Source organism: Pseudoliparis swirei, chromosome 4 (genome assembly GCF_029220125.1).
Source record: "Pseudoliparis swirei isolate HS2019 ecotype Mariana Trench chromosome 4, NWPU_hadal_v1, whole genome shotgun sequence".
In the NCBI taxonomy this organism is placed as follows: Eukaryota; Metazoa; Chordata; class Actinopteri; order Perciformes; family Liparidae; genus Pseudoliparis; species Pseudoliparis swirei.
In genome coordinates, this window is record NC_079391.1 from 19370910 (window position 1) to 19386864 (window position 15955).

General features: G+C 42.3%; 1 protein-coding gene across 1 annotated transcript in view; it reads left to right on the forward strand.

Moving 5' to 3' along the window:
* The first annotated feature begins 10324 nt into the window (after positions 1-10324).
* The window catches only part of rhpn2 (rhophilin, Rho GTPase binding protein 2), a 29800-nt gene continuing 24169 nt past the window's right edge, over positions 10325-15955 (forward strand). The window contains 2 exon segments of the mRNA XM_056412903.1: positions 10325-10494; positions 14893-15008. Of these exon segments, the coding sequence (XP_056268878.1) occupies positions 10429-10494; positions 14893-15008 (182 nt within the window). The 5' untranslated portion in view covers positions 10325-10428.

A 15955-nucleotide genomic window follows, 5' to 3' on the forward strand; every position in this document is an offset into this window, starting at 1 on the left:
GTAAACAATGCAATTCTTGACAGTGCTCTGCTGCTTCAGGTTCAGGCTCCCAGTGCTGCAGGAGTGACAGCTTCCCGGTAGGACTTGTTGGGACACTTGACACCTCTGTGCTTTTCCCACGGCAAGTATACATGTTTTGTGCGTAAAAGGTGTATAGAAGGCGTAGTAGCCCTCAGTTCAAGGCCCTACAAACACACAGGTGTACTGTTCATTTGACACATCTCTCACTCCCCGTAAGCTTACCTGTTAACACAATAACGTTGACGCCTCACTTATTTATAGATGGAGCCTCAGGACCTCATGCCTTAGGCATTTTTAATGTAGATTTTTTGGTTGTGCTTGCAAGAAAATATAGATGTATATTGGAAATATAAACCAGTTGCCTGGTGGTGTGCATACTGGCCAACTGGGAAGGCTTAAGTACACGCTTACTGTAAAAGAACTGTGTTTCTTCTGACAAGTCTGACAAGTCTGACAAGTCTGACAAGAACAGTATATTCTAAAAATCCAGTTTTTGTGTGTTGTCAAAGTTTAAATGTGGTGAGTAAGTATGAACCACTACCTGGAGTCCTTGTCTTTTCCCACAAAAATTTGGAGGTAGAGTAGTGTTTTTTTGGATTCACAGCACATGACGTCTGGTCTCCTCTGAAGGACCTCTGTAAAACTTCACACTCATACAAATTAGCTAAAGAGGGACAGGGAGAGTGAGACATTACCCCGGAATGAATCATTATTTTCCCTGCAGTGTACTTCCTCATTTTCAATAAAAAAATGCACGCACAAATGCACGCACGCATACATACACACCGGGCAGATGATGGTCAGAATCCCTTTAAAGAAAGAAACCACCACGATACTGATTGTTTACCCAATCAATAATTGCTTTTAAAAACAGATCAATTCAAAACAGAATCATAAGTCGTGTTTGATCAAATTAAATGTTGTTTCCAGAGAGAAAAAGTTATGTTTACAACAACAAACACACTATATACAGTCTATCTAAATTGAAACAAATCTAAAATGTCTATAAAATAATGTATATTCTTGAGGGAAGTTTTGAATGAAAATGAACACACATCAGATAGCATGTCCTCATGTCCTCCTGGCTGCTTTATCTAAGCCAGCGGAGAAGTTTAAACAGTGAACTAGACGAAGAGCTTTTGCTTGTTTGTAATTCTGTGCTTGTATAAACATAACGGTGTTGGATGAGTGACGGCGGACAGAGCCCATTGAAGTATACTAAACTTTTGTTTACATATTCATGTTTTTTTAACAGGTGTATTATTAAAGTATTGGAATATTTGTTGAAAGTTTTTTTCTTGTGTGTGTAGTTTGAGGAGCTCAGCACCGACAGAGAGAGCAGAGGAGATACTCATAACTAACTTCAAGTGCTAATGCAAACACCACTCCAGTCTTTAATACTTTAGCACAGGGCATGCTTAATACGGAGTTTCGGTACTCATCCTTTCCTTTTTAGGTAATGTCAAAACGCAACGTCTCTTCCTAGAACCAGAGTTCAGTTTGTCTGTTCTGGGCTGCTGTAGAAACATGGCAAGGACCCGCTCCCTATGGAGCTATAAATGGCTTTTTCTAAGCTTACAAAAACATAACAATTCCTTGTTTCAGATATGCTAATGAAAATGTATTATGAATATTGTATTCCATTTCTGCCAATTATTACCTTCGCATTGAAAATGCGGAAGGTTATGTTTTGATCGCCGTGTATTTATTTATTTGTATGCGTATTCCTCACATAACAAAAAAAGTTTTAAACCGAATCGCATGAAATTTGGTGGGATGATTGGTTATTATCCGGGGACCATTTGATTAGATTTTGGGATCGATCGGGTCAAAGGTCAAGGTCATGAAAAGGTCAAAATCTTCTTTTTACCATAGCACGGTCAAGTTTTATCCAATTGGCATGCAACTAATGCCAAAATGTTCATAATTCAATGCCCGATCTTGTGATATGCGAAGGTATGCGCTCTACCGAGTGCCCATTCTAGTTCCCCCTGTTTATTTTTTAAAGTGAGAGCGAATTTCCCTCAGGACAGCTACAAGACGATAGTGGAAGGTTTGTTATCCTACATCTAAACTCTTTCTGTCAGTTCTTGGGATTTGTTATAAGACTTTCACGCAAAATGTATTATTTTCTTTCGGCTACCCCTGCATTGAAAAAAAAGCTTGTTTTTTACCAGCCGGCTCGGCGTTCTGGTAAACTCAACAATTGCATTGCTGTGTAAGATTTTAACATTTATTACTCTGGCAACTCCCAGTGGTACAATAAAAAATTGCAATGCATGCCACTCCCAACAGTTTCCACAATAACTGTCTAATTATCTTAAATAACATGCCAATCAAATAATTTAACTAGAACGGGCACTCGGTAGAGCGCATACCTTCGCATACCTTCGCACTGAATTATGAACATGTTGGCATTAGTTGCATGCCAATTGGATAACAATTTACCGTGCTATGGTAAAAAGAAGATTTTGACCTTTTCGCGACCTTGACCTTTGACCCGATCGATCCCAAAATCTAATCAAATGGTCCCCGGATAATAACCAATCATCCCACCAAATTTCATGCGATTCGGTTAAATACTTTTTTAGTTATGCGAGTAACACCCATACAAATAAATAAATAAATACACGGCGATCAAAACATAACCTTCCGCATTTTCAATGCGAAGGTAATAATCTTAAATTCAAACATGGAATTCCCGGTGCTGTGGAAGACGTCGACCCTGTTCCAAAGGAGTCTATTCCATCTGATCTCAAGGACTTCCAACCAGTTGCCCTCACATCCCATGATGACGGTGCTGGAGAGGCTAGTTTTAGCTCTCCTTTGACCACAGGTGAAATTATCACTGGACCCTCTGCAACTAGCTTACCAGCCTCATGTGGAAGTGGACGACGCCATCATCTCGCCATCTCGCCGCACCTGGATGGAACCGATGGCTCTGTGAGAATCACTTTCTTTGGCTTCTCCAGCGCATTCAACACCATCCAACTACTGCTGCTAAGTTCTGTACACATTACATATATTGCACCTGTCCATCCTGGAGAGGGATCCTCCTCTGTTGCTCTCCTGAAGGTTTCTTCCCTTTTTTTCCCCCTGAAGGGTTATTTGGGAGTTTTTCCTGGTCCGATGTGAGGTTTTGGGGCAGGGATGTCTATGTGTACAGATTGTAAAGCACTCCGAGACAAATTTGTAATTTGTGAAATTGGACTATACAAATAAACTGAATTGAATTGAAGTGAGAAGCTGTGGGTGGTGGGGGTCAACGTGTCCACCGTCTTCTGAATCACTGACTGCCTCACAGGCAGACTACAGTTGGTCTGGACCGTGTGCAGTCTGCGATGGTGGTCAGTGATGTTGGAGCCCCACAGAGAACTGTTCTGTCTCAATTGCTGTCCACCCTGTACACCACTGACTTCCAGTACAACTCTGGGTCATGCCATCTGCAGAGAGTTCTCTGATGACTCTGCAGTGGTCGGGTGTAGAAAGGACGGACGGGAGGAGGAGTGCAGGGTAGTGGTGGATGACTTTGTGGAGTGGGCCGGTATAAATCACCTGCTTCTGAACATGGCCAAGACCAGAGAGATGGTGGTGGACTTCAGGAGGAAGACGACAGCTCCACAACCGCTGACAGTTCTGGGAGAGGATGTGGACATGGTGGAGGAGTACAGGTTTGTGGGTGTCTCCATCAACAACAGGCTGAACTAGAAGGCCAACATCAACTCTGTGGACAAGAAGGGGAGGAGTCGACTTTTTCTTGAGGAAACTTCAACCCTTCGATGTGTGCAACAAGATGTTGGAGATGTTCTACCAGTCTGTTGGACCAGTGCTTTGTACCTCTCCGTAGTCATTTCCTTTATTATTTAAATTCTTAAATGTAATATGTCTTGCCCTGCTATTTGACCGTATTGTATGTATTGTAAACATGTATGATGCCGTTTCAAACTAATTTCCCCCTAGGGATAAATAAAGTATCTATCTATCTATCTACCTTTGCTCTGTCACACTGTAGAGACTTTTAAGATAATACAGCAGAGTGGACAATTATTGGTTGAAAATGTTTTCACTTATCCGGTGAAATTTCTGACGGGCAAACAATTTGATACAGTCATTTATGGGTTTTTCATGTAGCCATGGCTAATGGCTTTGGCGACTCCTGACCGCTGACCTCTGTAGCAACTCCATGAGGTTCACATTTGTGGTATTTAGTGAAATTTCTCACCACATATTGCCACAAAATCATGTTCCCCGTTGAGTTAACTGTAAAAACGTTGGCGATCCCTTCGCTTTGCACAAATCAACATGTTAGTTTCGTCCAACACTTGTGATCAAATACCTGCAAAGCTCATGAGATGCACATCAGCCTCAGCATTCTGACCAGTTCTCCAAACTGAAAGTTTGCTTTTTGGACTTACACGGCAGACAGCAGAACCTGGTAGGGAATGTAAACAAACATCCTTTATTTCTTTCTTGAGCAAGGCACTTATATCCAAAGTGTGAGCGTGAGGAATCTGCCTCTTCGAGCTTGATTTAAAAAAATAGTGCTGAAAATATTTCTGTTGCATACAAAACACACACACACACACACACACACACACACACACACACACACACACACACACACACACACACACACACACACACACACACACACACACACACACACACACACACACACACACACACACACACACACACACACACACACACAGTTTAAGGAGTTAAGTTATTAAGTTGTTGGGCGAATGCTAACGAATGCACAATTAACTTGGAGCGCAGCCTCCCTCTCCAAAAGGAGGCCCCAACAAAGAGAGGAGACGCTTTATTGGCGACAGGAAGGCAAGTCGGAGAACACTGGCTTCAGTGTGACGGCGGGAGGGAATGAGGAAGAGGAGGAGATGGAGTAGAAACTAGCCAAAATACTGTAGTGGCATCAGGGGAGGAGTTGTGCTGTAAACAGATACATCACAGCATCCCAGTGCAGCGGTAGAAGAAGGAAGAGGAGTATACAGGGGAGGAGAATGGAGGAGCTGGAGGACTGGGAGGACAGAAGGAAGAGGAGTAGAAGAAAAAAGGGGAACATAAAGGGATGGAAGGAGGATAAAGAAGGGGTGGGGGTTGAAGTGTGCAGTGGAGGATGAGCTTAAGATCTTGTGTGGTCGTGATGAGAAGCTTCCTCTGGTCACAGAAAAAAAGGTTTGTGATGACAACCCACACAACTTGTGTTTCAGTTAAGAGGCTGCATCCGACAAAGTCTACACAATGGGCTGAGAAGACTCGGACCACTTTAAAGACGAGTCTAAATGCAGCCAAGAAATAGTCACATCTGATGCATTATGTCCACCCATCAGTTGTTTACCGCGATTTCACGTATTTTACCCACAAGCTTTTCTGGGTTCACCAAAAGTCGAATTTGTCTGTGGAAAAGTAAAAGAAAACAATTCTAAACAACAAACCTATTCCTGTGAGGTGCTGGCTCACAGGTAGACATTGGGGGAAGGAGATGTTAAAGGAGATTTGTGCAGAAATAATGATTCTTATAAATAAGATCAAATAGTATTGGAGTCACGAGTGTGCAGATCTCTCCTCTCCTCTCATTTTTTTGAATAATGGACTGCGTATTAGTTTACAACTTAACAGCATGTACGTTTGGGTCACGTGGCCAACGTCACACCTGAGTGTGACAAGGATTAACCTACCCAGGTGCACTTGTTATACATTTTAAATGTCAGAATTTGCTCTTGTGATGAGTCGGGGCACAGGATGAAAAAACATGATTGTGTTCTGAGAGATTTATTTGGGCCTTACAGACTTTTAGCAAGCCATTTGAGCACCTGATTAACATGGGATCTCTTTCTCATTCACGGTCTGGTAATATGACCTGACAACCTCATCCGCAAATTCGATCTCTTGAAAGGCTATTGGCAGGTTAGTTGTCTCCAAATTACAGCTTTCATTACTCCAACTGCGCTGAAATAACAAACTGCAGCTGCAACGTTGCAACGATTGATGAATGAAGTGGTTAGCAATATGGAAGGCTCACATGTTGGCATGTCGGCATTAGCATTTAGCTCAAAGCACAACTATATGAACCCTAAAATGCACCTGTAGGATGGGAAAACATGTTTAAAAAAAATCAATTTCCAAAACTTGTATCTGTTATTTATTATTTATTATTTAGTTTATCATAGCCACAAACTATTAAAACTGTCATTATACTCAGAGTTTCATCTCTCTGACGGTTTTAAACAAGTCATGTAATATTTCACTAAGAACATTTTATTCTACATGTCTCATTTAAAAATCTCAACTCAAATAAACAGTTTCAAGTAACCAAATCATGAACTAAACATAAAATTAAGTAAAAAGTATTATAGATTCCATTATTTGACCATTTTTGTAAAATAACATATCAAAGAAATTCAACCATTTAAAAAATAAAGAATGTATGTCATTGTAATTGTGTTATTCTGCACAAAATAAATGTTTGAGTTATCTCTATTTCTAGCCATAGTTGTGTTGTTTCCATAGAGGTGTAGGATTTATTGCAATGAAAATCAAGGCCTCAGAGAATAAATATGACAGGAGCAAAAAACACAGAGACTGCCATGGGTTTCCAACTTGTTGGTTTACATTACCAGTTGTTCACCCTGACATTGTTCTATTATACAATTTGCACTGCAGCGGATATCTCTACTCCTCGACAATAACTTCACAGTATTAATTTCAGGGCACAAATTGGTAATTCCAGGATATAAAATGTATAATAATAATCAAGAGCTCGTAATTCCACATCACAGTGTGGGATTGCAGCATGTATCATGAGAATGTATCAAGTTTAAGAAGCGGCAATGGCGAGAAAGAGGAAACGATCATTACAACAAGGATGGAAAAGGTAACAGGTGTTTGCAAGAAAGGAAAGGAAGGAAAGGAAGCAAAGGGTGGGCTGCCAAGGGAGGAAAGGCAGCAGAGAGGAAGGGAGGGACAGATACAGGTAGAGAGTGAGTGGTGAAGTGAAGCAAAAAAAGGAAGATTGAGGAAAAAGGGAACAAAAGAGGAAAGGAAGGAGAACTGGCCATGAACCGAACACCACTTTTCAGCCAAGGATAAACTATCGCTCTCTCTCATCGCGCCCTTGATCTATTCTTACTGTAGGGCTTCTGGAGTGCCCGCTCAAATGGTTTGCTATACTGCCCATCATTTGTTAACAGGGAACCCAGAGTTCTTGCGGCTGGGGAGCAGAGCTGCGTAGCAACCCCAAAGCACTTCCTGTTGGGCCAGGGGTTGAACGCCGGTGCCCGTTGTTCACTGCAGTGCCCCCTCTGCCTTTTGAAAAGCAGCCGGGAAGCAGTCCACTTACAATCGGCTTTGTGCTTCGTTGTGGGGAGAAGAGAATTGAGCGGAAAGGCAAAGCACCCTCAGTTCTCCGTCCTCTTTCACGGGCCGGGACCTCTATATGGTTTTACTAATATGGGTCCCTGAGCAATGACGGTTAGATTTTTGGAATGATGGTAGCTGAGCATTGCCATCCGTTTTCAGTACCTTTTAATTCTGTCTTTTTGCTTGAACAACTATGTTAAAGTATTCATCCGTCAGGCAAAGTAAATATCCTTTCATACAGGATTTTCTTTTTCCAGGAAGAAACAGATACTCAGACACGCGATAGCTTGGGTGACGTGTGTGGACCGCCCATACTGGGAAATAGGTTGTAAACAGAAAGCGTGCTCAGTTTCTCACCTCCAAGCCATGTTCTATGATAAAAGAGAAAGTATGGTTTTGCAGCCATTACTATAGCATGGCCTGCTGGGTAAAGTTACATAAGCGGCTGAAGTAAGGGCAGGCGTTGACTTGCCTTCATGACATTAAGTGGAATGTCATCGGGATGGCTTTCGTGGTCATGTGGGTGAGCAACTTTAGTGATGATCACATTGAAGGGGAAACGTACATTTCAAGCACAAGAGATTAAACTGTTGACCAAGTGATGGTTCAAGGCCAGACAGAAGGCACACATTGAGACAAGGCTCGAAAACAGGTTACAAGAAGTTTGTTTTTCTTACTAAACACATACAAATACGTGGATATGTTCAATACTTTTCCTTTTCTATAATAAAAAAAAACACCTAATGCCCACGATAAAGATGAATATGTGAAATCTTGCAAGATTTTGCAGTTCTTGGTATTATCCATCTGACTGGCACATCTAAGCGGAAATGGGTCATCAGTTAAACAAAATGTAACAAACTAAATAAGGAAAGGAGATCATCTAGTCATTCTAGTGGTTTAAAAAAAAGAAAAAAAGGAAGAAAATGGAAGAATAAACGGACAATGTCAATACTTACATATTGACCTCTACCCCCACCTAGTGGTCCAAATTGTTTAATACAACAATAACGATTGGTTGTTTTTTGTAGACCTCAGTCTCATGTTTCTGAAGTTGAATCGACATTGATCCAGTTGTATCAGAACTACTCCACATTGTAATTAGCAAATGCACTCTCTTTAAGTGGCTGGATATCCTCATAACACAGATAAAGAAGCCCCCTGCACTCATTCAACTCAATGTTCCAATATTTTGGTGTCACCAAAGTCCAGTCCTCTGCAGTGATGTCAGAGGTAGGCAGTGATAGCAAGGATTGCTTTGTCACTTCATGTACAATTTCTCAGGCCAGCATGTCTGTGTGAATTGTAATAAAACAGAAAAAGCAACACATTGTGCGGTTTGACTGTTAATGTGCTGACTAACAAACAATTCTGACTGATACAAACTTGCTCTCTATCTAACCGAAACTGAAGGACTTACCTGACTTTCTTGAGTCACCAACATAACCAGCTTGACCAGTTTGCACAGGGTTGTGACATCATGCTAGCTCAGTGCTGTGGAGAGGCGTAACACCTCAGAAAAGCAAAATGGTCAGTTACAATGTAAATGTCTTCTTTGACCTCTAAAACAACCGTGAACATTTAACTTGACCAAGTGAAAAGGCCACAGAATGTGCTTTAACATTCAGGATACAAATGGAAAGGAAACCATTCAGCCACACGTTAAAAATGAGGCGAGGAATTGAAAACACTAAATGTTCCTTTTACTAGCTGTTGTCTGGCTTTGGATGCAGAAAGTTCCCAGACAAAGCATTGCAGCAGCAGCAGCACCCTCGTTCCTATGGCTTCAACTCTGTGTCGTTGTTACACTCCTTTCCTAACCGTGTTCGCCACCTCTTAACCTGCTTTATAACTGGCAAAACCAGCCAAACACGAGCAGATGTCGCACCTCTTGTTTCACCTCAGACACATATGAGCTAAACACACCACGACACAAGGCATTATCCTCGTACCTTTAATTGAGTTGGCTGCAATCTGCAACCACACCACCAGATGTCCCTAAAACCTACACACTGCTCCTTCAAAGTTCGTGTGTGGACTGCCGTCAACTCAAAGCACAGTTTTGTGTTACCTTTTTAATAGTGTTTGTATCGATCTGTCTGTTTAGGTCAGCACCTTTCTTTCTCCACACATGTGGGAGACGTGCATGTTTAGTTTATGGGTCTGCACAGGAAAGACACTTCACTGAAGAGTGCCGTTTCAGTAATTTATGAAAATATTGTCAATTTTACAAATGTTTTCAAACAAATACATTTGTGAACCATTGGCATTGTGCATTTTATCACTTAAAATTAAGACTGCAAAATATTCAATTGAAGTGTTATGATGTAATAATTTTGGGGAAATTACCGTCTATATTTAACAAAATAAATCCTATTTCCATTGCTTTGTATTTAGTCCGTGAGTCATTGAAGGTAATTTGGTGTTGATACAAAAGTGTCCCATCCCATCTCTGCCCTACATTATTTAAATACACCTTACAAAACAAAACATGTTTAGATAAACTATAATAATTAATATTAGGAAGAATAAGGATATTATCTTAGTATGGACTGTACTTGTCTCTGTGTCTCTTGTTTTTAACTTACAACATTGTAGCAATATTTAAAAATACAATAAAACAATGTAAATACCGTTTTTTAACAATTAACCAAGCGATTTTAGCACAACAGTGATTTACTCACTAGTATGTGCCAAATGAATGTAAAAGTGTAGACTATATGACATTTGTATATAGGTGAACAACACATGGGTAGAGCTACCCTGAATGAAATAGGTGAGGTATTTTTCTTTTTGGTTTAAGGCACCACCCATCCTCTCGACCTTCCCCTTTTTTTCCTTTTTTCTTTTCCCCCCGGTTTGGGGCGGAGTTTGTGGTTTCTGCTGGAAAAGTCGCTGACGAAGAGGAGCGCGAGCAGACACCCAGTTGGAGCAGAGAGGATACACACCTGTTGAACGGAGCGCTCTGGTTTTTAAACACACTTTTAATTCAATTGTTTCCCCTCCGAGAGTCTCAGAGTCCTCAGGATGGCGGACACTCTTTTACCAAACGGCATCAAAGAAGGCGGAGGAGACATCACTTATTTCAGAAAGGTGAGTCTTCGTTTCTGTCGATGTGGTAACAATATTATATCTAGATATCCGTGTACGTCACGTAACTTTACCTTGACTACGGGTTTTACAGTTGAAAGTGGGTAAATGACTTTAGCCCGCTGGTAGCTTACTGTGGGTGACATATGTTTACGGCTTGGCTGGAGCTGTTGCATATTTTGTATTTTCAGGGGCTGTCGGTTATTTCTAGCGTTCCAAAAGACGTTTGACGAAGCGGATACGGCTTCATTTAACGTTGTTTTACACGCCGTTAACGAACGTGTCCTGTCGTTAAATGCTGTCGGACCACAGGATGTGAGTGGTCCTTCTCATGCTGTGTCATGACCTGAGTGACGTTCACTGACCACATAAACCAGGTGTTGCTATTGGCGCAGACACATTCAATCATAAAATAATGTAACGGTGTATATAAATCACCACATGGAGAAAAGTTGTTCCTTTTTTAATTTGTAGAAACCGTATGGTCCAAAATGTAGCACGCAACAAATACTGCAGCTCCTGATGTGTCACCAGCAGCAGCAGAAACCTCAGGACTGTCAGCTTCGTGTGTGTGTGTGTGTGTGTGTGTGTGTGTGTGTGTGTGTGTGTGTGTGTGTGTGTGTGTGTGTGTGTGTGTGTGTGTGTGTGTGTGTGTGTGTGTGTGTGTGTGTGTGTGTGTGTGTGTGTGTGTGTGTGTGTGTGTGTGTTCCAAGAATAGAGCTGCCTGATAGTGGCAGAGACTGTAAGGTCAGTGACCAAACATCCCATAATTGATAGCATCAGTTTCCTGCTAGCTGTCAGAGGTGTCATGGCGATTGGCATTTAGCAGGTGTGTGTGTGAGAAGGATTCTTCCAAAGCTTTGATGAGTAAACCTGCTAAACTAAGGTCAGATTTAACCTTCTGGCCTTAGGGAATCATAACAATCGGCTGCTGTGTTTGAGGGAACATTGTAAGGCCACTAGAGCCCTGACCTTTGACCTCTTTTATTTATCGATTAACTGCATCTCACAGCTTCCGGATGAAAGCATCAGCTAAATGATTGAAAGGTGAGTGCTAGTGCTAAGTAAACTGAATTGATAGATCAGAGAAGAGAAATATGTTCCCCGTCGGTGTTTAAGTTGACGCCTTTTCATTATGTAAATAGGTATGCTGCCGTCATTACATAGTAATTAACATATTCTGCTTCGGAACCGGCAGAGAAACCCCTCCAACCAGTTTTAGGTTTCATGGAGCTGCGACTGTAACATTGTCGAGAGCTTTGAGTTTGTCTAGTTTGAGGCTATGAGAAAAGCTTATGGCAGTAGTTGAGTGATTATCTAATGTGTTTTTAACCGAGTTCCCGTTCTGCCATGCATCAAAGTGTTTTCATAGACGAGCTTGTTTGGATGGGCAACTGAACAGGCCCTTTGTGTCTCTGTCCCCCCGAATCCCCCTCTGAACGCTGTCTGGATTTAGGCTGTGTACTGTAGAGCCCAATACCTCAATCACAAACACGTTCCTTTATTCCTGTAACACACGCTGGAGAGCATGTCTCATCCTACTTTCTCCATCCCTTTCTACATTTCCTTTCTCCTCTGTATTCCCAAGTGTTGAACACACTCATTGCAGAAACCCTTCTCAGTAAAAAAAGAAGGGAAAATAAGAAAGCCTTGCACATTATCGGAAACCACAACGCAATGAGTTCTGCGTTCTCATTATGTCACGTTAAAGGGTTTCACGATTTGGAAACTTTTTGGTCGTAAGTAAGTAGAGCCAAGACAATGTTTGCTTCTATTTTTCTGTGCACCCTCCTTCTCTTGGGTGAGAAGAGTGCAATGATTTCCAAAGCCTCGTTGGGTCCAACCGACGCTCCGGGGAGCTGTCGGGGTGCAGGACTGTCGTCCTAGCTATCCACTCTTTCACCTCAGCAGTTGGCTGAGCTCCGACTAGATGGCTGCTGGATGGAAAGCTGGCTGACCAAAAAAGCAGAATCGGCACGATTCTTCTTCCTCGGCCAACGAGCGCACTGACGTAGCATCTGGCCCGAGGCCGTCCTTCGGCCAGACCACAGACGCAAATTGACAACATGTGTCCTGGTTGAGAAACCAGACAAGCTCCTCCAGCTTGGAGACACATTTGTATTCCCTCAGCAGGGTTTGTATTGGAACAAGAGCAACGACGATCGAATCTGGTCTTTCACTGAATAAAAAGATGTCCTTCTCTGGAATGAACGAAGCACACCCCTGTCTTGAGCGGTCCGTCAAAGACCCGCCCCTCAGTGGAGGAGATCCAATGTCAATTGAGGAACATGCTTGAATTCAGTTTGATGTTCATCTCATCTTGAGGAGGCTTGAATATTGAGATACTGAGGGCATTCTGTAATTTTAAGTTAACCTTACCAACTCTGCCATGACACATAATGACTAAACTTTCCTTTCAACGATTGGCTGTTTGACGGTCATGATAACGGACGGCACTGTCTTTGTGTTTTGCTGTATTGGAGTGTTTTGTGCGCACAGAGAAAAAGGTTGCACTGTTTAAGTTGGCTACTGAGAAGGGGGGGGGGTTCAGTTCCCTGAGTGGTCCAGTGGGTACGGCAGTAGCATAGCCAGCGCTAAGGTCCCACTTCGATGTGTCACTTGATCGAATGTTGAGCTGAATGTCTTTTTGTCTTCAAGAACTAAGACATACCGTATAAGCTGGAGGTCATCAAGTTGGCGCTGCAAAGCAATGTCCGAGACGATCCAAAGCACAAAAGTCAGTACGTCTCTAAGCTGACCAGAAGTTTATCATTTTTATGGACTGCAGTTCGTGATGATGAGACATGATGTAATGGTCACTGATCAGCTGACCAGAGTCAAGTTGCTTCGTCAGGATCAGTCATCTTTTTGGAATGCCAGCAAGGGTTGACGTTTCTTAATGTGCTCCATATTAAAAATGAAAACAAAACATACTGCTATGGTTACGATCAACTAGGAGGCAATCCCTTGTTCTTTTACTCAAACATCTATGCTGCAGTTTAGGTGTAATGACTGATGTGACAGCACATTGCCATAACTTCACGCCCTCTCCAGTCGAACGCTCACGGCCTCGCCCTGCTGTCATTCTAAGAATAGCCTTCACTACGTGCCCCCCGATCCCGACACCCTCGACTCGGCTTCATTGTGTAATTAAGGAGGTGCTCGTTTGTGTAGACGGTTAATCATTACACTGTCCGGTCAGCACAGTGTTTGTACATTTGGTCCGGACATCGTCACTGCTTACTCACCTTCCACGACGTTCCTTTGGATGAGCGCATCAGCAACATGACTCAGATGTAAATGTTAAAGATGTGACGAGTGATACAAAGGCACCAAACACAACTATGCTGACTAACTTGAATTATTAAAACAAATCCCTGCGAGCTGTTTAATACGATAATGAACATGACACGACACTGATGAGGTTTCTCTTCGGCTTTGTCTCACGTGAGTCTCTGTCACATGTTGTTTGAGTGCTGGGACGTCTGACTCTCTTCCTTTTTCTCAGAGTGTAGAAACTGAAGCTCATTCTGCTGACTTCAGACTTATAAATCAACGCAACGTAAATGCGACCCAAGTTGAGGACTGTAAACTAACAGGTTTTACTGAACCGACTGGTTTTTGAGCATCATGCTTTTTTGCAATCTGACGAACAGGAACACACCTCTGTTGTGCTGTGAGTCAGTATGAACGTCTAAGGCCCATTTATCTGCACGGGCATGAGTGACAGCCTGTTGACTTTGTGAGGCTGGGACACTTGTGGTTGCGATAGCGACAAGGACACACAGTCCTGCCTCTGACTGGCCGCGTGTATACACAGAGCGAGAGCATGTGCTCGGGCTGAGCGCAGTGGAACGAGGTGCAGCTCCTCCCACACCCAATTCCGGTTCCTTTTCACTGTTACTTCAGGGAATAAAGGAAAGGTAACGAAAATAAATGGTCGCCGGAAACTGAAAACACATCTTTTCCGACTATATCTGGATTAAAACACAGATTTGCACTTCAGTGGCACTTTAATAGCTCTTATTATGGTACTTTTGTAGTTCGACTATGTTGAGGAAATGTTACTTTCTGTTTTATTGTTGTTCTTAGTTTGTACTCTAGGTTGAATGCACTTGTTGTAAGTCGCTTTGGATAAAAGCGTCTGCTAAATGACATGAAATGTAATGTAATGTAAATCTTAAAGCCAAATGTACAAAATGTTGACATAAATGTTCTGGCAATTTAGTGCTTTCAACTAATAAGAATATCTCATTTATGGGTGAAATGTCTAAGAACAAACCTGTGAACCTGCAGCGTGCACTTTTTTCCTTGATGCAAATCTTTTCTTTTTTCCCCCACTTATAACAAAAGATATCATCTTTTGCTGACATGTTTTTTTCCTGCATCTCCTTTTCTCAGGGTTGTAACCCGTTCGCCCAGACCGGACGAAGCAAACTGCAGAAAGAGCGAGCCACTCTGAACCAGCAGATCATCAAACAGATGAGGATGAGGGCTGGAGCTGAGAACCTGCTGAAGTAAGAACTAAACACCTGCATGCGTACTCTCCATTTGTGTCCCTGCATTGCGGATTGTCCCAGTGGAACCTGCCGGATGCTTTTGGACACACAGTTATGCGTTTGTTGCACGAGTGAAAGTTTATCTCTCTGCTCGCTGTGCCCTCGCCCTCCATCCGTTTGTCATTCACCTGTCTGCTATGTGCTACTGGTGACCTCTAGTAAACTGCAGCTGGTCTGCTGATGTTGAGGCGGATTGGCTTGGTCTCCGTCATTATTCTGTCATCGGTTCTCATGAATTCTTGGTGAGACACAGAAACTATTAGGCAAGACGTGTTGAAGTGGAGCAGAAGCAAATGGCTATTGTCATATGTGGTTTGTTAAGAAACCTCAGCATATTATGTTACAATTTTTTGCAAGAAGAAGTTTGAGAACGTTGTGTTGTTTCATTTGGCCCTGGAGCTAAAAGGTGAATTTAGTTTGGATGAAGCTGTGGCTCGGTCAATGGCACCCAGACTCAGCGTGCGTCTCATTTTCTAAATAACAATGTCGATGAACGTCTTCTTCCTGCTGAAATACTTGTTCCTGTAGCATTCAATGGTATTATTCAAGATCAGATGTCTCAGCAGGTGCAGTGCAACAGGGAAGAATTAGGACGTTAACTGACCTCTGGAAAACAATGCAGCCCCAGGCTTTTTGTCCAGCCTGGCTGTGACAAAAATGCTATTTACAAAATGCTATTTTTCAGAATCCCTGTGTCTTTTCAGGAATTATATCATGGGATCACTTGTAAAACCAAATATAGGCTTATTTTCTGACATATTTACTGTAAACAGGCATGAGAATCCCTCACCTTTGAAACCAAAATAGGTGACTTACGTGAATCGTGTAGATCCGAAGAGTTTTTGTTTGGGGTAGGGGGGGGGGGGTCAATTGGCCGGCCGGCGTTTATGAGATTGGAGTGGGAC